The 22,196-nt window shown below is 34.0% G+C and overlaps 1 protein-coding gene across 1 annotated transcript in view; it reads right to left on the reverse strand.

Annotated features, from left to right (window-relative positions):
- LOC113044155 (zeta-sarcoglycan-like) overlaps nucleotides 1-22,196 on the reverse strand; it is a 269,395-nt gene that overhangs the window by 32,135 nt on the left and 215,064 nt on the right. The window contains exons 4-6 of the mRNA XM_026203817.1: nucleotides 21,773-21,860; nucleotides 6,583-6,705; nucleotides 237-309 (exon numbers count right to left, since the gene is read on the reverse strand). Coding sequence (XP_026059602.1) covers nucleotides 237-309; nucleotides 6,583-6,705; nucleotides 21,773-21,860 — 284 coding nt within the window. The remainder of the gene's footprint in view (nucleotides 1-236; nucleotides 310-6,582; nucleotides 6,706-21,772; nucleotides 21,861-22,196) is intronic.

The following is a 22,196-nucleotide window of genomic DNA, read 5'->3' on the forward strand; positions in this document are numbered from 1 at the left end:
ATCATCGGCTCTGCTTATTTGCAACTACGCTAATTTGCACTGTGCTTGGTATATTGCGTTGGTTGATATGTAAATGAGATGTTGCGTCTTTGTTCTTTAATTTGAAAATTAAAAATGAAACAGAAATGTCCAAGCCCATGGACATTATTTTAACCCCAAAAGGGTTAGTAAATCTGGCCTTTAGTGTGGATCACACACTGAATGAAAATGTGATACATAAGGTAAGCATGTCTTACTTCAGGTCTTGGAATGGTTCAGCTCGAACGTGTGGTGTTTCCAACGAATGACTGAACACAACTCCCTCGTTGCCTAGACAGAAAAAAACAAAGAGAAAACCAGAGAGTGACACGTTATATACTTAAAAAAAGTGTTGGAATAACTTTCATGTTGTATACTTTCTATTTCAAATAAAGCTTGACAGCAATTTTGACTTGTAATAACATTTCACATTATTGCTGTTTTTACTACTTTTGATCAAAAAAATCAACCTCAAACACTGGCTTATCAAATTATTTTTATCCTCTACCTGATGCTGTGTTACACATTATATACCACTAATAAAGGAACTAGGCAAAGGTATGACACATCAAGTGATACATTTTAAGCACCGCAGACCAGTAGACTTTTCCCTTTATTTCTGGAGTGTTAGAAATATCCCCCATTTCAATGCATCATTTTTCTTGAAAATGTGCTTGTTAAGTGAGTATAAAAGTAAACTATGCTTCCATACTTGCTTTCTTTGTGTCGTCTGTCATAGTTTGTTTTATTCCTCTTCATTCTCCCCACAATCATGTTCAGAACAGTTTAAAGAAACAGTTTATTTAAAATCAAACTTCTGTCAATGATTTATTCATATTCATATTATTTTAACCATAAAAGGGGCAACGTATCCTGGGGAATACAGACATTTGAGAAGCTGTGAGGATAAGCGGCGAAAGCGTAGGTCTCATTTCTTGGTTTCATTTTGAAAGGGAGTTTGTTGTGAATATTTAGATGAGGTGACTTTTGTTTCTCCAGTCTTTGTGTAGCTCATAGGCAGCATTTAAAACGGCATGCCTGACTGCAGTATGGGAAATCTACTCACTCTCCAATAAAAGTTGATCTAGTAAAAATATTTACACATGTTGGAGGGGTCTTACCTGTTTAAAAATATGTTGTTCAGCATTAGCTTATTAGGTTTATATTGAAATTGAATACATTAAATGATCATCTTTTTTTTTTTTTTTGTAATCTGACAAAGTACATATTGTTGGAAAGGTCTGGCAGTCAAGATTCCATATTCGGTTAATGGTTTGTAATAGAAGTCATATTGTGAAAGAAAATTATTGATTTGTGACAGAAAAGTGTATTATAATACTTTAATAGAGTTTGGGTTCACCCAGTGGTTGTTTTTGGTACAGTGCCCAACCAAAATCTCACAGGAACCAAATTTTTTGTGTGATATCAACTTCAAATTTGAAACATAAATCAGTTAGACATATGGCTTTGATTTTATAGCAATTGTAGAATGCAACATATTTTATAAAAAAAATATTTTATATAAAATAAAAACAATTAGTAAACTGCATTACCTTTACTTTAAATTTAAATTATTTTTTATGCTTTCACTTCAGCAATAATCTATGTGTCTTCTTCAAAAAGAGACCAACCTTAAGTCTGTACTCCAAAGCATTTAGAAATTACAACTATGCTATAAGAAGCATTGATAAACAAGTGTTCTGTTTCCATTGAATTTATAACCCAAAGGAGCAACGTATCATGTGGGATACAAACATTAAAATCAATTAAAGAGTAAAGTTGAAATAAATAAATAAATAAATAAATACAAATAATGAAATTGTATTATTTGAGTCCCAATAAGTCACTCGGGATTCAGGAGGACCATGACGGAGAAGAGGACTTGGGAGGCCATGGCCCCAGCCCTTGCCTCTGTCTCTATGGCTGGAGCCTCCGAGGCCACGACCCAAGTCCCTGCTTCAGCCTCTATGTATGGCTTGAGCCTCTGCGGGGGATCAAGAGCCCTCCCTGGGCTTGACTTGGGAACAGGAGCCCCTCCTGGGCTTAACTGTGGACTGGGAGCCCTCCGTGGGCTATGCTCTGGGGCTGGAGCTGACATTGGAGCAAGCTCTGGAAGGCACTTTCGAGGAGAGGGCACTGGAGGGTGCTCTGGAAGGAGCTTACAAGGAGCGGACACTGGAGTGAGCTTTGGGGCTAACAGGCTTGCCGCAATAATGTTCGTTGGCCTTGCCATATTAATGTTCATTGGGCTTCCCATATTATTTTTCTTTTGGCTTGCCACATCAATGTCCTTTCGCTTGCCACATTAACGTCTTTTTGGCGGGCTTAGTTGAGCCACGGATGGCGGCGTGCTTGACTTGAGGACGACAGGGAGAGGGGTTCCGGAGAGTCTCCAGACACCAGATGACTGTCTCCTTCCAGTCGAGTTCGGTAGTGTCTGGGAGCTCCGTGTGATGATGGAACAACATCACAATGGTTTTCTCCTCGAGGGAGCTGGCGAGGGTGAGCGGCACAAACGTCCTCACATAGATGACCGGGTTGTCAATAATCATTGCTCGTTCATCCATATTTCACGAAGCAAAAAGGAAAATAAATTATTTTTTAAAACAAAACAAAACAAAAAACAGGAAAAGCTGCATCGCTTAGAGTTCCTTGGTCGGCTGTTCTATTACATTACACAGGGATCGAGAAGCAAGGAGACGCAGGAGATGCTGGAGATTTCTTCAACATGGAATTTTAATTCAAAGACGTGGAAAACACAGAAACTCAGAAAACATTTAACAGACGACGGCAAACTCAAAACAGGGAACACTTTAAATACATGACTTGATAAGGGGAGGACGAGGAACACCTGGGCCAAATGAAACAACACAAAACACGGAAGTCTGTCATTGGGAAATAGCATCAAATTAATTGTCTGATGTCTTGTTATGGATTTGCCCTTTTTAGGGTTAAACACACATTACTTTCTTTCTTATATAGAACACAAACAACTAAAAAAAAGTTTATAGAATATTTACAATAAATTCACTTACATTTCCTTTAAGAGACCGAGTCATTTAGTTTTCAAATGACATGATGGTGAATAAACAATGGCAGAATTTCCATTATTTTTATTTTCTTAGTTAATTAACACTTTACTCTTTCTCTCTCTACATTCTCTTTCTCTCCCCAGGGCAGTTCTTGTTTCTGACACATTTTAGCCTTTCGGTCTCACCACTTGAAGAACCACTGTGTTCCATTTATGCATGCCCTGTCTATCTTTCTCTCTCTACCACTATTTCTCTCCCTTGATCCCTCTCTTTACCCATGTCTTTTTGTAAAAAAAAAGGTAATGGACAGATCTGCCCAATTACTGAGCACGTGCCCTCTTTGTCCCTGACCTCTAACTATTCCACTTGACCTCTCAGCATGCACTGTTTCAGGCAGAGACAGAACAAAGAAAGAGTGTGTGAGAGAGAGGTCTGCATGAGAGAAATCTATTTGAAACTATATATTTGCATTTCAATACAAGGGAAGGTTACTAGTACATACGGTGCATGCAAATCTTTGACTCTTGAAGCAGATGGCTCAAAAAATGGAAGCTGTATAAAATATTATTTACGTATATATATACATACATATACAAACATTTTTTTATATTAAATAAAAAAGTTCTCTAATACAAGTTACACAACAGCTGAATACTTCCAATTGATTGATGCTTCTGTAGGTCACATCATTACACCAAAAGTCTACAGGTAGTGACTTACTCTAACAATTTTTTTTTTTTTTTTTTTCAAATGAGATTTGTTAAAAACACTAAATCTTTCAAGAACAAAATAATTATTTTGAGTGAGTCTTTAGATCCTCTACTTAACTAATTCATTTTAAACACTGGTTCATTAATAACAATGTAGTCACTACTGTGTGTTTTTCTGAAATTCATGGGGTGAAACAAATTCAGTTTGACTTTATTTTGAACTATTTTCATTGTCAGAGCAAAAAAAAAATAAAATAAAAATAAATAAATAAACTATAAACTGGAAATATTGAGTCTGAAATGTAAATTTGAAGGGACTGTTTACATGCAGTGCATCAATCTGAATTAATCATTTTTTTTATTTTATTTTTCTGATTCTGAAAGATTATATGAACCCTAAACTTTACTGTCTGGCCCACATTTTAATTTGCATCACAACCAAGTTTGTTCATGTTTACAATTTCTTACTGATCAGATAAATTCAGGTCTACAATCTACAATTGAATCAGACCAAGCTTAATCGAGTCAATCAAAGTCTTTAAAATTGAGCCATCAATCCAATTTGGTTGCATATAAATGTATGTACTGTCTTACTTTTTTATTATTATTATTACTGAAGTGTTGTATAAAAGCAATATCACACATTTGGAATGACTCATCTCTTTCTCTCTTTCTATTACCTAGTGCTCTGCAGGTTTAGTGGACTAATGACGCTTGACTGTATTCCTTGACAGCTGCAATGTTCTCCTTGCACATCAGGCAGGTCCCATTAAGAGAACAAAAATGGCTGTGATGGCTCTGATGTAACAGAATTACTTAAATTAAGAACTAAATGCATAGAAATTGATTCATACAAAGCTATTTTATTTAAAATCATTTTATCGCAGATGGACGAAAAAAAAAAGAGCTGGGCTTTCTGCAATGTGTCAAAAACATTAAAGTGTGTCCATCAACTGAAAGCAGATTGTCGTAATGCTGCAGACAGCTCATTTGATTATAATGTGATTGAGCTTGTTTTACATGTCAGGCATCTGGTGGAGATATGCATATCCAAACTTTGCTTACAGAAACGAGCAAGAAGGCATCGTTTCTTTTTATAGATGTGCGATTATATGTGTATTTTAGGCCTGTAATAAATCATTTGGAGAAAAAATATCGTATATAAGGCTACTAACCATCCCTAGGATAACTACTGTCTAACAGTATCAGGGCCGCCTGCTGGCCAAATGGGTGCCCTAAGCAGGATTGTATTTTTGTGCCCCCTTCCTCAATTACGACAAAACAAAACAAAACAACAACAACAACCAAAAGCATCTACTATAGGGGTCAAAATAGAACTTTAATAAAATAAAATAAAAAAGTGAATAAAGAAATGAATACATTTTATTATTTACAATTTACAATTGTACCTCTCAGCATTTACCTATGGCTATGATTTTATTATGACTTATTTATTTTATAGGCATTCAGAAATCAGAAAGAAAATTAAGTAGTTTTACTATGATAAAACCATGGTTTATTTTTAAAAGGGTTGTGATGTCCACATTGTTTTTTGTTAAAGAAATTATGGAGGCTGTGTCATCTATAACAAAACGGTGTCCAAAAATTAAAGATTAAGTGAAAATTTTGAACTAAATGTTTGGCCATTAGCCTAAACAAGGATTTGATCGTCCTGTAAGTGAAACAGCAGCAATTACCCTTTGACTCCCTTTGCAGGCATTTGTAATAACATGCTATTTACATAAATTGTTTATTTTGTATTAGCCTACAGTGTTATTAACCAGTCATTATTGCCTCACAGTTTTTTTTATATAATGCATTCTAAGTCATAAAGGTGATTGATGACTTAGGTCTGTTTTTATAAAAAACAGCAACTAAAATATAATACTAAAACTTCTTTGTAAACTATTATTTGAAGTAACAAAACCATGGTTGATTTGCAGTTACCATGGCTACAAGAACAATTTGTGTGTGTGTGTGTGTGTGTGTGTGTGTGTGTGTGTGTGTGTGTGTGTGTGTGTGTTATTCATGTTAAAATAAACAAGTAAGGGAACCTGGAAACTCAGAGAGAATATTAGATGAATTGGTGGTGGTGAAATTATTTCCGAAATTAAAAGTTATTATTATAATAAATTTTTTTTTTTAAGAAAAAAAAAGAGAGAAAAAAGAAAAAAAGTGATACACAGGCCTCATTTTAACCTAAATGATTTACAATTTATATTAATAAATATTTTAAAAAAATAACAATAAGGTGTAGTTGACACCTAAATGAACACATTACAGTTGTTTTTATTACTGTATTTCTCTTCAAATGCTATTGAGCTTCAAATTTGCATTTGAGCCCCAAAAGTTGCAAAATTTACATATGATTTACAATTTATTTTAATAAGTATGAAAAATGTATAAGGTGTGCATTATAGTTGACACCTAGATGAACAATTACAGTTGCTTTTATGAATGTAAGTCATTCTCCTCAAATGCTATTGATGTTAGAAAAATGTGTATACCAATATTGCATGTAACTTTAAAGACAGTCCCTAAATTTGCAAACATCTGATATCCAATGTCAATCCAACTTTATGCCTTTTTTTTTTTTTTTTTTTTTAGTTTCTTCCTGTTTCTTTTCTCTGCGCGGGATTGCTAATGTCTTTTAACAGGGCATATATGTCCATCCATCAATTATGAACATTCAGCCGAATATGTATGTATGGGCCACTTAAGGGACTGTATGAAACTACCTACCCTAAGGAAAGTACAGACTGAGACCCATAGGTTTTTGTGTCATGTTTGAATGGATTAATATGTGTTTTTGCACGTTATACCTGTGACCCTTAGTTTATCTGTGCCAATACTGATCTCCTCTTCATCAGCAGAGAAGAGAACTCTCTCCCCATCTCTACTTCTCACCTCGAATCGCTGACACTGGGCTTCTACCCTCTCAGAGCCTACAGAAAGAGAGAAAAAAAGAATAAAGGCTTTGGAAACAAGATCATTACACATATTTTTCACCTTTGCAGTCCAGATATTAATAATAACAATACAAAAACGAACAATGTATTATTATACTTTATTCAGTATTATGTGCATACAGATAACCTAATTTAATTACATTTGATTTTCATTTATATTTCTGCCTTAGAAGACAGCTGACAATATTGACAAAAAGTAAGCTCACTAGGCTGAGTTAATATTAGAACAGCTGCTCATTGTTTCTAGGGTGTTAGACTTATTACAGTGTCAAATTATAGAAGTGTTTGAATGCTTAATTAATATGCTTAATTAATAAATGCCTTAGAAAAAATAATACTAATAATAAATAAAAAAAAAAAATATGTCTTGATGAAGCCCACAAGAAAAAAAAAAAAAAACAAAAAAAAAAAAAAACAGATAAACCATCTTAAATCTTGCAAAAAAAAAAAAGAAAAACTCACTAGAACATGATCTGGAAAATAATGTCAACATGTTGCTACAAATAACACTTCAATAAAGTTAAAAATTTAAATCCTTTCTTATTTGAAGTGTTTGGTTCTGAAACGCAATAAACACCTTTGAATACAACCGGCATCCTAGTTTTCCTCATCTACTTTGTACTTTGTAATCAACAAACAAAGACTGCATGATAAATCACATGTGATTGTCATGCACATCTTGTCATTAAAGCAGGTTATGTGATCAATAGTATCGGTAAATTTCCATGTGCTTTCAGATGTTAATTATTAATTATTATTAATGTGATACTGCGTAGATTGTCAGTGTTTTCTTTTCTTTTCTTTTTCTTTTCTTTATTTTTTTATTACAACACATAGCACTATTCAACTAAATGAATGTAACATGACAAAGATGAATGCACTTTTGGAAGTTGAATGTAAGGGAAATGCCATTTTGGAATATTGGTGGTCTAAAATTAAATTTTATTGCTGTAATTAATGTATAGCTTTAACAAGATGACCTGTTGAATTCACTTTGGAAGTGATGACTGATGAATGTATTTTTAGTCCAGTGCCTGTATATAAGATTAGTATTGACCAAGTTGAGAGGCTGTCATATGTGGAACAACTTACTATGTTGTGTATTTTCATCAGTCTCAATATGAAATAAAAATAAAAATAAAAATAAAAAAACAAACACTTAAAACAAATCTTTCACATTGAGTCAATGAATTTATTGCACTTTGGGGAAAAAAAAAGAAAACATTTTATAATAAATCTTTGTAAATCTAAATATGGATTAGAATTTTTAATATTATTATAACCTAAACATGCTATCTGAAAGTTTGATACAGAAAATAGTGGTCTTCATCTACAGACTTTCTTTTGTAAAGAAAACAAATTTTTACTCAAATTAATAAAAATGGATGTATAGCATTTTGGAACCAAACTCTTCATTTAGACCCCATAATGCATATGAATTAGAAAAGGTGCTGGATTTTTGTTTGTCTCATGCAGAGGGGTGATGTGAGAGACGTGAATGAAACTGATCTTGACTTTATTCACCAAGCTCGACTTGGCCTAAAAACTACACTGTCTCTGGAATCTCAGTAGCTTTTAATGCACTGCCCCAAACAAACACTGCAATGGCTTCACTGACTGTATTATTCATCACAGCTATCATATCTTCCATGTCTTAGGTGACCTTGGAGAGCAAACCTGGCTTTGTTTGTCTGCCTGCATTATGTGTGTGTGACAGAAAGTAAACTTCTCTCTTTTTTTCCCCTAAAGCCCATCTCTCCTTTCTCTGAAACCATCTATTGTCTTCCTAGCCCTCTTCATGCATTCATTACCTGTCTTCTCATTTTTTTTCAGTGTTTGTATTATAAGGCGCCCAGCCCTTTCTCTAAGGGCCTTATGGCAAAGATAGCATTACATTAAAGTAGCCTATAACAATGCAAAATTGGGGATTTAATTTAACCCACTTTTTCCAACATGGCTTTCTTTATATTTAACTATTTACTTTTTTGGATGGTAGCCAACATGTATTCTTGATACATGAGACAACAGCATTTCAAATTTAAAATGAATCTAATATATATATATATATATATATATATATATATATATATATATATATATATATATATATATATATATATATATATATATATATATATATATATATATATATATATATATATATATATATATATACTGTGTGTATATACTTTATTTGATATTAACAAATTTTATCAAAAATGTGACCTGTCCTCAGACTTTTCCTCAATACGTCACATTTGTAAACTGTACATAGCTTGAACACACCTACAAAACATATATGTCGCCTCACTTTTAAAGGAAGATTAGCACTCAGAGAACCTCAATTAAATGTACTTGTTTTAAAAGGTTTCAGAGCTGTGTATCCACTATCCTATATTTATGAAAAAGATCTAAAACTTAACATGATTAAAAATGTACTTCAATTAACAAAAATCTATGAATCTTGATGAATTGGTTTATTACAAACACACATATTTTTTTGCTTTACAAGATGGTATTGGATTGGATTGGTGTGGATTACTTGATGTTTTCATTAGCAGTTTGCACTCTCATTCAGACGGCACCCATTCATTGCAGAGGATCCATAGGAAATTATGAAATACTAAATGTCCCCAAGTCTGGGGGGCTAACTAGCAAGTGTTAAAATTATGCAGATAAACACTTCTGAACATATTTAATCATGTAAACAAATTAATTTCTCTTTTCAAGCTGTCTATATTTTCAGTTCTGTAGCCTGTTTTATCCCATGTCTCAAAAAGCAGAGTTGACATAGTTATTTCAGTTTGGGATCTGAAGGAGCCCCAGATCAACATGTCTTTTACAGTTCTTTTACTCAGCAGGAAGTTGTTGTTCCTGCTGTGCTTATAAATCTTTTCACAGACCTAAAGAAACAAATGTAGAGCACATCTTCAGATTTTGAAGTTATGTATTTTTTTTCTTTTTCTTTTTTTTAATACAAAGAGATTCAGTGAAGGATTGTGCTAAATATATAAAGAAACATGCTATTCAATAATTAATTGCTTATTATTTCTCTTATGTTTTATTCTCTTGTAATTAGGAATATCTGTTTCATATCAGTGAAAGTTTCATATCATTTGATCTCTTTTGAGAGGAAAAAACAATAACTGAAAAAAGTACAAATTATGTTGAATAGTGATTAAAGACGTGCTGAAGGATAAGGCAAGTCTAATTTTGATTATGCTGATGAGACCAAGAGGAGAGGATTCTAATACAGTGTTAATTTATACTCATATTTGATTAATCCTCTCTTGACCATATCACTGCACAGCGGTGGCCAGAGATTTGCTGATAGATTCACTGCAGAACATGATTATTTTTAGAGAGGTTGTGACAGAGGCTCTCCACAGGATTATATAGGGACAGATTTCTTCTTTCTTTCTTCGCTTACTTTGTTTTTTGTTTTGTTTTTTTTTTCAGTCAAAAACAGCTCTTATAAATAAAAATTTGAACTGTGAGTTTGTGTGATATCCAAAAGACCAAGCTGTCTATGCATTTACCAGATAATTAATTTACTGAATTAAATTACCGAAATATTAAAATAAATATTAATTTCACATGGCCCAATGGGGTCACTTAAATTAGGGAGATTACATCATATATTATGAGACATTCAAAGCTTCATTGTAAAACCTCTAAAGAAGCTTTGAATGCAATTATTACATGACCAAAATGCCATTCAGTTCAGTCTATTATGAACCACTATGGCTATTCTAATAGTTATAGAATTACTGTAGTTCTAGAGCTAAATGAGAAATGATATAAAGCGGATATTAATGAACCACTCTTGAATATTAATTGATACTGATTTACCCCTCATCAAAAATGAAGATTGATGAATAAATGCTTGTTTTGCGGTTGGAGAAAATGACAGTTTTCCCTCTGAGTGAAATGGAAAGAATAAATGACCTTGTTGTGGAAAACCACATGGTGTGTTATAAAATGAAGAGATGCTTGTTTTATTTGACAAATAATGCAAAAAAAAAAAAAAAAAAAAAAAAAAAAAAAAAAAAACACGGACATTTGTTATGTTTGTCAGTTGAATTAAAAAAACTAACTTGAAAGCATTAAGTGTGATCTGTCAAGGCCTTCCATGGCTTAAGATGGAAATGCAATATAAAGGTGTTCTTACAACAAGCCCAATGCTGTAGAATAGCAAGAACTTTGGTACTGCAACTTTATAATGCATTTCCATCTCTATTATTTATCTACAAGTAATTATTATCATCATCATCATCATCATCATCATCATCATTATTATTATGATTATTGTTGTTGTTGTTTAGTAATTATTTATTTAAAACAAAAATATTTGAACTGGATAACCCTCATCGATAAAAAGGCAAAATAGGTGAATTTTGACTGCCTGCATTAATCAGAGTGTGTGTGCATGTGTCTGGGTGTGGTTTGTGGACAGTGTAAAGAGACAAATAATTAGAGCTGTTGTCATCATCAGCAAACGGAGCCCTGAAGACTGATGCGTGTATTTGTGAGCATTAATCTCCATATGTCCTTTAGGTACTCTCTCTCTCTCTCTCTCTCTCTCTCTCTCTCTCTCTCTCTCTCTCTCTCTCTCTCTCTCTCTCTTCTTGGAGAGTTTAAGCTCTCTACCTCTAAGCAGCAAAGTGGCATTGCAAATGATGATATTCATTTAAAACTAGCAATTTATTCTGGCTAAATTACACAACATAAAACAGCACATTAAATTTCTAAACGTTCCTCTACATGCATGCACACTTTGCCAATGTATTCTTATAATGATTAATTACTTGGAACTAATCACAAATCACTGGATCTTTGGTGCTGTAAAACTTATAATTGGTGACTTGATCACTTTGCGATAAATGTTTTTTTTTTTTTCTTCTTCTTCTTTTTTTTTTTTACAGGTATGTATATATTTAAATTGGTTCTCGTATGCATTGCAGTGGATGTGCAGCGGATTGAAAACTTTTGAAATAATACTATGTTGAAATAAAACTGACTGAAAATGTTGTCCTTGAGGTGAAAGGTACCAAGCCAAACACTGTCTGTCCACCTTTTAATGACTTGTTTTGAAAATGAGCATATTCAACCAATGGTCCATGTTTGATTGGTTTGTTTGATCTTGATGCTGCTGTCATGAACATTTCAGATGGTCTGTTAAGAACACCAAATGGGATAGGAATTTGTAATGCCTAGTAAAAAAACAATAATATTTATAAAAGTGTATATTTTTTTTTATAGGACAGCAAGTTTACTGGTTAGCAGTGTGCTAATATGGTATACTAAATGGAATAAAATAAAATAAAAAGCTTCATTGGCTATCTATCTATCTATCTATCTATCTATCTATCTATCTATCTATCTATCTATCTATCTATCTATCTATCTATCTATCTATCTATCTATCATCTATCTATCTATCTATCTATCTATCTATCTATCTATCTATCTATCTATCTATCTATCTATCTATCTATCATTTACCTGGCTAGCTATTATTTCATTACACAATCTGTAACTTTGGCTGAGTAATGGTGTAGCATAACTGGCAACATTATTAGTCACAAAAAAGTTCAGATGACAAACATCAAAGCCATTTTTTTAGGATTTCTAATCAAGCTGAACAGAGTCTGAATAGAGTACTTATTATCTCATTAATTTATTTCAGCCAATAGAAAGTCAATTTAACAGGCAGGCTGAATTTTTCATGACAACTAATTGCCTTCAAAACAAATGGAAATGCTAATTGATAATGTTTTGGAAAGGATGGCTGTAAAGGACACTGGCAGCATCACACCTGAGTCCCACACTTCTTCCTGTTGTCCATGTCGGCCCCCTAGAGCATCTCTGACTCATGTCCTCTCTGTCACCCGGTGCTAATGAAATCACCTCCCACTCTCTCAAAGTGGAGAAGCCATTCATTATGCAGTCTACACTTCCAAAAATGAAAAGTCAATAAGACAAAAAGCAGATGCTGTGTTCCCTCAATGTCCTCTCAGTTGTTTGGCCTCTGGAAGAGGTGTTCAGAGGATAGACGAGCTCACAGCTGGAGAAGGAGCGTGAGAACAGCCCATACGCGGATTATTTTCCTGTCCCTCGTTTTCAATCATCTGTGCAGGGACCTCATGGCAAACAGCGGGGAGCCTCAGGTTAGTGGAGAAAGATGGAGGGATGGAGAGAGATAAAGGAAACAAGATCTGACAGCACAGGCTTGATACTGTATTTCATCACCGGCTCACTTCCAGCACACATCCCATCAACACCTCCAACTAAATCCTGTCGCCCAATAATTTAGCAAGGCACTACGTTCCTGCAAGAAGGTCATGAGGAGCATTATTTCATTACTGCCATTTTCCAGAAACACACAAATATGAAGGTTCACAAGGTGAGGATGTCCTCAAAGGTAAATCTACAGCTGTTAACCTACTTTTTAGAGTTTCAAAATTCAGACAGTATTTAGACAGTATTTAGTCTACACTAATTTTATTGACTCCTAGTGGGTGCATTTATGAAACTTTTGTACAATATACTGTTGTATACTACTGTTTAAATAATTTGTGGTCAGTAAGATTGTTTAAAAAAATATAAAAAATCTCTTATGTTCACCAAGGTTGTGTAAAATATGTATATTATGTATTTATTTTATATAGAATTGTATTATAATTTAACATGATTAAAATAGATATATACAAATATGTGTATTCCTATGATGACAAAGATGAATAATATATATATTATTAATTATTATAATTATAATAATAATAATAATAATAATTATTATTATTATTATTATTATTATATATAATTACGCTTTCAGTTGTGCTTGTGCTGCCTAATATTTATTTGTGGAAAAATTTATTTAATTTGGATGTTCAGATGAATAGAATGTTCAAAACAACAGATTATCTGATCATATGATCTGAAAAGTAAAATTTCCTATTTATTTATTCATTTACAAGGAATTATTTGCTTATTTCTTAATTTGAATTTGTTATAAAAAAAAATCTAATACACTTCTTAGTTGCATATATAGCCTGGCATAACTAAAAATCTATGAGCATGTGATCACTTATTTTTAGTTCGAAAATGTCTTTATCTCATTTTCATAAAACAAAATGCTTGTTTATTAAGTAACTATTTAACTTTTCCTCTCCTTTAGCGATTTATGATTCTGAAAGAAAATGCACCTGATGTCTCTAGCAGCAAATGCTACTTTCATCCGATCGTGCTTTTATTTCAAGGTTGTTGTTAATGCTGTGGTTATTTTAACAGTTTCATTTGTACATTGGGTTTCAACGACATTGTTTAAACACATTTTTCTTTCAATGGAACTGTGCATCTGCTTTAGAAACTTAAATTTTAGATTAAGATGCCGAGAGCCATTGAAAAACTACACAAGAGTAAAACTACTTCACTTTAGCATTACTGGCAACCAGTTCTAAAGAGAGATCAACCATCAGCTGCTCAAAAAATGTGTCAGTGAGACGAACAGTGCATGAGTGCATTCCTGTGATGGTCACAGGTGGTAAATAATGGAGCGAGTGAAGGAGAGATGCAAAGGCATGAACATTGTTCAAGGTCTCCATTAATTCAAGCTGGTAGCAATTTATTTGGCATTTATTTTGAAAGTATGTAATCGCTATAGAAATCTTTCAAGATCAATGCATATGCATCATCAGGGTTGTAATCGATGCATTGAGAAAGTAAGTGAATCGTTACACCCTTACCTATCATACATGCCAACCCTCCCGATTTTTCCGGGAGACTCCCGAATTTCAAAGCCCCTCCCGAAAATCTCCCGGGCCGACCTTTCTCCCGAATTTCTCCCGATTTCCACCCGGACAACAAAATTGCTACACCATCCATCACTGGGCGCCATTTCAGACCGAACAATAGGGACTTAGCAACAGCCTCTGGTGGAACAGCAACGCCATTCTGGCGTTATATTGCACATGCGCGAATTTAACTGCTACTTTGTGACATTCTACTTTAATGGTATACTACGGGAGAACAGCTGATTTGCCGGAGTCGCTTCAACGTGAGAGATTAGGTAAATAAATGTTATGGCATATGACACTGTAATTTGCATCAGTTTATGATTGTCTGATCACAAACGATCTCATTGGGAATCCCGAGAACATCTATATAGGTAATAAATATTTAATTTTACCATGATAGGTAAAAAAAAAAAAAAAAAAAAAGATAGCTTGAAAGTCGCTTTGGATAAAAGCGTCTGCTAAATGCATCAAAAAATAAATAAATAAAAAGAAATCTACCAGAATTGGTAGGTCACATTTTCTGACACGAAATTCATTTAAGCATTCGTCTTCCTCCATGTAACCAAGGTTAAAAGGCAAGTATTGCTTACATGGTAAATCTAGGTTTTTAGACTTATTTACATCATACAATATTAAAAACTCCTTTTCTGGCAAAAGATTGTCATTTAATGCCAAAAGCAATCCTTCTCTTGCTTTTTTAAATGACATTTTTTTGTATCTCAATAAGTGAATTAATGCCGCGTTGCGCTGTCCTGTTTACCGTTGCTTAGTGATTTTTACGTTCTTGGCTACGGTGGTGTGACAGCAAACTTCCAGTCGCTGTAGCCATTCCATTCGCAGTTGTTGCTTAAAGTCCCTAATAATAAAGGTTACACCTCGAAGTAAATCGCGGCAAATTCAGAACAGAAAAAGAAGAAGAAGAAGAATGGGAAGAGGAAGAAAGAAGAGACATGGCGAATAAAAAGAAAAAAATATGCCTGAAAATTCCTAACTAAATGGACTGGGTTGGGTTGGGTTGGGTTGGATGTGCATAAATGGGGTTGGGCTGTGATGGGTTGTTGTTATTGTACATAATATTTATGTATAAACTACATATTAGTAGTAGCCTTTTTAATATCTCCCTAATTCTGAGGTCTCATGGTTGGCAAGTATGGTACCTATTAGAATTAAGCTACTTAAATGAAATCAAATGTATGCCTGTAGAATTGTTCACAGAAAGCACACACGGTATTCAACTAATAAAGATCCTCATCGCTAGCCAACAGTAGAAGTTGCAGTCTTTATGCTCTTAATGTTCTTAAATTTCCTGGTATGAATGAGAAACCGCTTCAGATGATTTGGTGAGTGCAGGGAACTGAACAAATAATCCAAAGTGATTTGCGAACCAGTTCAGACCGTTTTGCAGGTTTGTTCGTTGAGGGCCTTGAACAGAATCAACTCAAAAGAGTGATTCATTATCGACTGGGGCATCATTCACAACCCTCTACATTGCGAATAAATCACTCACATATGCAACTAAATCTTCACTCTGGGCAACTAAATGATGTCTAATATTAGCCAATGGCTAATAAATTCTCAGATTTTACTCCCCAGTGTGTGAGTTTGAGGCTAAGTAAAAGTTTAGCACAGATATATTTTCACTCGCTGAACACTCTGACGGAGTTTCACTCTCCATCAAGCGATCTGTGCTGTTTTTCAGTTCATGTGAATGGATGTGCATTGCACCTGTATTTAACGTACCGCAAACTGTAGTATGAAGGCTCACGACTCGCTGTTGCTTTGTCTCACACACACGCAGAGAGAGGGAGAGAGAATTCATGCGCTACATGTAAACGATATCCTTTGTTTTATTTTCCTAGTTAAATAATGGCGTTCCTTTGAAATTCTTCAGCTTTTAAGAACTGCCGGGTTTTTTGGTAGTGGGCGGAGCTAATGCGCAAATGGCTATCTAGTTTTGATTTCAGCAAGTCAGTTCGAGCAAACGCATACAACCTGATTAATATTCATGAATCCATCAGCTCATTAATGCTTAGTAATCCTTAGTGAGTTTTATAGTTATTATTAGTAGAATTCATATCATTATTATCTTATTAGTATTTCTGTTAGTTTTTTCCCCCCAATATTTTTTCAATTTTTTTTTTTTTTTTTTTTTTTACATAAACACTGAATGACCAATGAGCACCACTACCAGTCCAGTTAAAATGTTCAGTTAAAATGAATAACATGAGGTGGTGATGTGGTCACAACGCAAAGCGGAGCTTATACTACGGTTACCACACCTCCTGACATATATCCGGTGATTTATTTAAAGGGATTCGTCCGGTTTTTGTACTTAAATTACTATTGTGAGTAGGACTATTTCTTCCGCATCTTATCCAATGCCTCTTTTGCTAGTAACAAAAAGTTGTTTTAAAGCTGGTAACGGAGGCTTGAGACGTTGATAGTATTCTAATGCAGTTATTAATTACGTTATTAGAAAGAGAGCGAGAGCGAGAGAGACACACAGAGAGAGAGAAAGAAAGAGAGAGAGAGATAACTTGTGTGAATTAGGCTAACGTACCTCTGTGCGTCTCTAAACATTCTTCTACTGCAGCGTCTCTAAACAGCACTGTTATTACATCACTAGTTGGAAATGCCATTTGTAGCCTTTAAGTTGCTAAATGATAAAATCGTCAGGGCAACGCTGACAACACCTTTTTGTGCAAACCGTGTGACCGTTATTAAGGTTTTGTGATGTGAAGTGATATGGAACTGTAATGCGGTCAAGAGAGCTGCCTGGAATTACGTTCGCTGTGCGTTTCCCAGAAAATAATTGCACACCATCAACAGCCCCATATTATAAATATATATAATCGTCTGTCTGGTAAACTGAAAAATGTACTATCCAATGGCGATTCTGTTGCCAAGGTGTTCATAGAGGGTTGATTTATGTTCCAGATAAAAGAGACAGTGCGCTTGGAATAAATTGCACATTCCTTAACATGTATTGCATAAAAATAAGTAACAAGAGGAACATTAGTAAAAGTATCCTCCATTAAATCTGCAGTACTCTTCAAAGTAAATTTTTTCCAAAAAAATTACTCAATTAAATGTAGCAGAGTAAATGTACATTGTTACTGCCCACCTCTGCCAACATTGTATATTTTACCTGGGGAAAAAAGTGTCCTAAGTAAATAATAAGCAGTTCATATGAATGTCATCTGCAATTCCAGAAACCCCATACTAGTTTGTGACCCCAAGATTCTGAACCCTCGGTCTAAAACTACAAAGACTATGACAGACTACCCCTCTCAGATATTTAAGCGACTCTCTTATGAGCACAGGATAAAGTCATGAACACAGTGCTCCCGCTTCATGTTCACCACGACGCAACTGTGCATCAATCACCTGAACTTATGAGCCATATTATAAAAACAGAGACCTCTACACTCCTGGGCCAAACTATCAGAGGACAGCCCAGCTCTCGGGCTCTCAGCACCTCTATACAATTTCTGTTTGAAGATTAATGTTCTTACACCGAGTGAGTTCAGGGACGAGAGAACAAGGAGAAGAGGGAAACAAACAGCAAATATGAGTGTAGGAGCGAGAGGTGATACAGTGTAATTTTGCTGCCTGTTTAGGAGCTAATACATGATACGAAATTCCCTAAATATTCAGACAATGTCGAAAGATCAGTGACAGCCTGAAGGCAACATCCTGGCAGAGTGGGTAAATGTCAAAGAGAGGATAAAGGGGGCACACTGGTGAGACTGTTAGGGGACTCCAAATTGGTAACAAACCCTCAGTGTAGAAGTAAATTCACATTGCATCTGCTTCAAGTTGTGTAATGAAAAAGTAAGTTTTACTTTACTTTATCAAGATTTTCCACCCTCAATATTTCCATAATTTTATGTCAAATGCTTCAGTTAAATTAAGTAAAAAATAAATAAATAAATAAATAAATTAGGTATGTATAATAATAATTTATAATAATTAATATTCCAAAAATTGTATATAATATATCAGCTATACACAATCAACAATATTCACTTCTGAGACAGTGAATATAGACATCTGACAGCTGTTAGTCACTATGGTGACTGCAAAGACACTAAATCAATACTAAACAAATAATGAGTCTGAACAGAAAAGAGGGGGTCTCTATGGGGAATCACTTTTGCGCCTAAACATTACATATGTGGCATATTTGTATTACTTTCATTGACACTGGTTAATTTCTAGTCTTGCTGTGTACTTAATAAAGCACCATGGGACACAAATAGTCTGATATTTAATTTAAAATATTTGCATTTATCATAAAAGAGGCAATAAGAGTCAGATAATTCTTGCATGTGCTTATGCTATACTTAGAACCTGTTTTTTTTTTCCATTTCTAAAGGCATATGTGAACCTTAATTCAGCATTTCCCAGCTGAGAAGACTGTTATAGTATGTTGTTTTTTTTTACACTACAGTTCAGATTTTCCCCACCTGTAAATTAAGTTTTTTTTTGCATACAAACAACAACACCGTGAAAATTATCTACATTCACACAGATTTGGAAAACCACTAAAAATAATTTTTGATGCATGAGAGGCCAGTATTTGACAATGTTACTTTGTAAAGAAATTCTGGTAACACTTTAGTTTAGGGTCCAATTCTCACTAATAACTAGTTGGTTATTAATCGCCCTATTATTACCACATTGGCTGTTTATTAGTGCTTATAAAGTATGTACTGTATAATGCATGACATCCATAATCCTACCCAATACCCTAAACTTAACAACTACCTTATGAACGATTAATATGCAGCAATTAGGAGCTAATTGAGGCAAAAGTCATAGATAATGGTAAGTTAATAGTGAGAAGTGGACCTTAAAATAAAGTGTGACCGAAAATCTTTTTTTGTTGTAGTTGTTGTTGTTATTGTTGTTTAACACGGAATCAATATTGATTTACAAAACTTACTTTAAAACCTGTATTAAAAATTGTGCATTTTCAGGACCCAAAATGCTGATGTCATGGAAAGAATGGCCAAAATGCAGGGAAATAGTAAATTAAATTAAATTAAATTACCGTGATGAGGCATCCTAATTATGGATGCATGCACTTTATTTGATGTTTTGTGGATTGTTGGAAAATAAAACGCCCACCCACTACAATTTTTAATATAACACCGATTGGATCCATCTCAAAGAAAGTCAGATGTCTAGAGGTTGAGTAAAACACAGGATAATTTTCAGAAATTTTCCACTTAAATTCCACTTATTTTGATTGCAATTCAAATTCATGTTCAACTTCTTGTAAATCATGGCCCACTTAATTCAAAATCCAACTCATGAATTAGATTGGAGCCAATTATTTAATTCTGAATTTTGTAGCACTAACCAAAATAAAACAGCCACAACCAGTGGAGATTCAAAGGAAAAAAAAAACAACAACAAAGTTTCAATATGTATTTACTGCCAGTTTCTAATACAGGGGAAACGTGTGTGTGGTTGTAGCTTTCTCTGTTTCCTTTGCACAGCAAAACTGTAATCTGCTGTAGTCCATGAGCAGTAAGTGAAGGAGAGCATCTTGGCTTCTTCTGGCTTCCGGGGTGGGTGCTTCTGCTCTGATCTTACAGCTAGTTTGAGTCAGGTAGCTCTTTTTATACACGCAGACATAAACACTCTGCCTTGCATACCCTGGAGTGGAAAATAAAAAATAAAAAATAAAAAAAATCCCTGACAAGGGAAGAGGATTCACTGGAAAAACACCAGAAAACACGGGGCCTCCAGAACCCCCTGTGGCTGCATTGAAATAGAGCAGTAATTGATGGAGATCCTGAGCCCGGCGGGCAGCCGGCCCCAGAATGCAGCCTGCTGTCTTTTAAAACGTGATGGTGAAACTGAACACCAACTGGAAACAAAAACACAAGACTACAGGATTAGTGCAACACGGGTTTTCTGACTAAATGTGTTGCTCAATCCAATCAATTCAATTGAGATATTTGAATGTTTTTGAAAGAAGTCTCCTACACTCACCAAGGTTTAAGTATTTGATCAAAATAAAAGTAGGCAGTAATATTGTGAAATATTATTAAAATTTCACATAAATGTTTACTATTTTAATATATTTAAAAAAAAAAAGTAATTTATTCCAATGATGGCAAAGCTGATTTTTCAAAACTGACTTCTGTGTCACACGTTCCTTCACAAATAATTCCAGTATGTAGATTTAGTGCTTTACAAATTGGATAGATTTGGAATGAGGAAGAAAAAAAAAAAAGAAAAAAAAAAAACTAAACTTTACTGACCTCAAACTGAAAAAGCAGTGCCACTCTCTACACTATCATCACATACTCAAAAACACAATATGTACAATCACAAATCACAGGCTTTCAACGTAGCTAATTGTGCTTTTGGGAAGACACACTTTGCTTCTACATTTGGGTCTAATAGGTTTTGGAATCTAAGTGCAGCTTCATATTGATTAAAAAAATCTAAGGAAACATACAAAAGTGAAATCCCAGGAAACAAAACACTTTCAATTAAATACACATCAAAAGATGAGACTCAACAAAGTAAAAAAGGGTTTAACTACACAAGCAATAATTACCTGGAAAAGAACATGCTTGAACACAATCAGGGAAGCCAGGCAAAAGATAAGAAACCTTAAACAAAACCTACATAACTAAAACAGTTTGGGTGGGCAGAAATACCAGATTTTAGTGATCTTCCAGTTTAATCTCTGAATATAATACAATGAATAAAAAAGACAGAAAATAATAATAATAATAATAATAATAATAATAATAATAAAATAAAACAATCTAGGCCCAAAAGCCCTTCAGCGTGTCATTTACTAAAATGCCATATAGTTTTCTTTCAACTTATTAACAATGATGAATTCTGATATTGTTAACACAAAGAATAATTTCCTTATACAACTTTGATTAACTCCTATCATGTAAATGAGCAGATGCCAGCTAAGAGTATAATGATGTGCCAAAAGAAGAAGAAAGAAAGAAAGAAAGAAAGAAAGAAAGAAAGAAAGAAAGAAAGAAAGAAAGAAAGAAAGAAAGAAAAAGAAATGACGGTTTATAAGGCAATGCTGGAGGAGTTCAAAAAATGGAAATATTGCAATAGCATACAAAATTAATGGAGACTAGATGTGTGTATGAAAAACACATCAGCTAAAAATGAAAAGGCCCGCTGTGAAATGAGAAAGTATGAACTCAGGTGCCTTGTCCATGAAAATACAGTTTAAAAATGCCACTCACCCACAGTGAGCTGTCCTGTCAGCTGGCCAAGGTTATTTCGTGCATTCACCGTCACATTGCGGTCTGACTGTAAGACCAGAGGACTGTCCTGAAACACACACACAGTGAAGACAGAAACTGATTATAGGTAAAGAATATAAACAAGTTAAAGCAGGACAGGAAAAAGGAAACTGAGCAAAATTAAATTGATCTTACAACCCTGCATCTCATTCACAACACATCATTTTAGTTGTGTTTAGGTAGCCTTGTTATACAAATTCTAAAAAAAAAAAAAAAAAAAAAAAAAATAGTCCTTTATGAATCATCTAGCATCAAACAAATTGATAAATAGACAAACAAATAAATAAAATAAAATAAAGATTACTTTAAGTAAATGTTTTAAGCAGAATTGGAATAATAATAATCACATAGAAAATATGTCATT

The sequence above is a fragment of the Carassius auratus genome, chromosome 26, assembly GCF_003368295.1.
Source record: "Carassius auratus strain Wakin chromosome 26, ASM336829v1, whole genome shotgun sequence".
Taxonomy (NCBI): domain Eukaryota; kingdom Metazoa; phylum Chordata; class Actinopteri; order Cypriniformes; family Cyprinidae; genus Carassius; species Carassius auratus.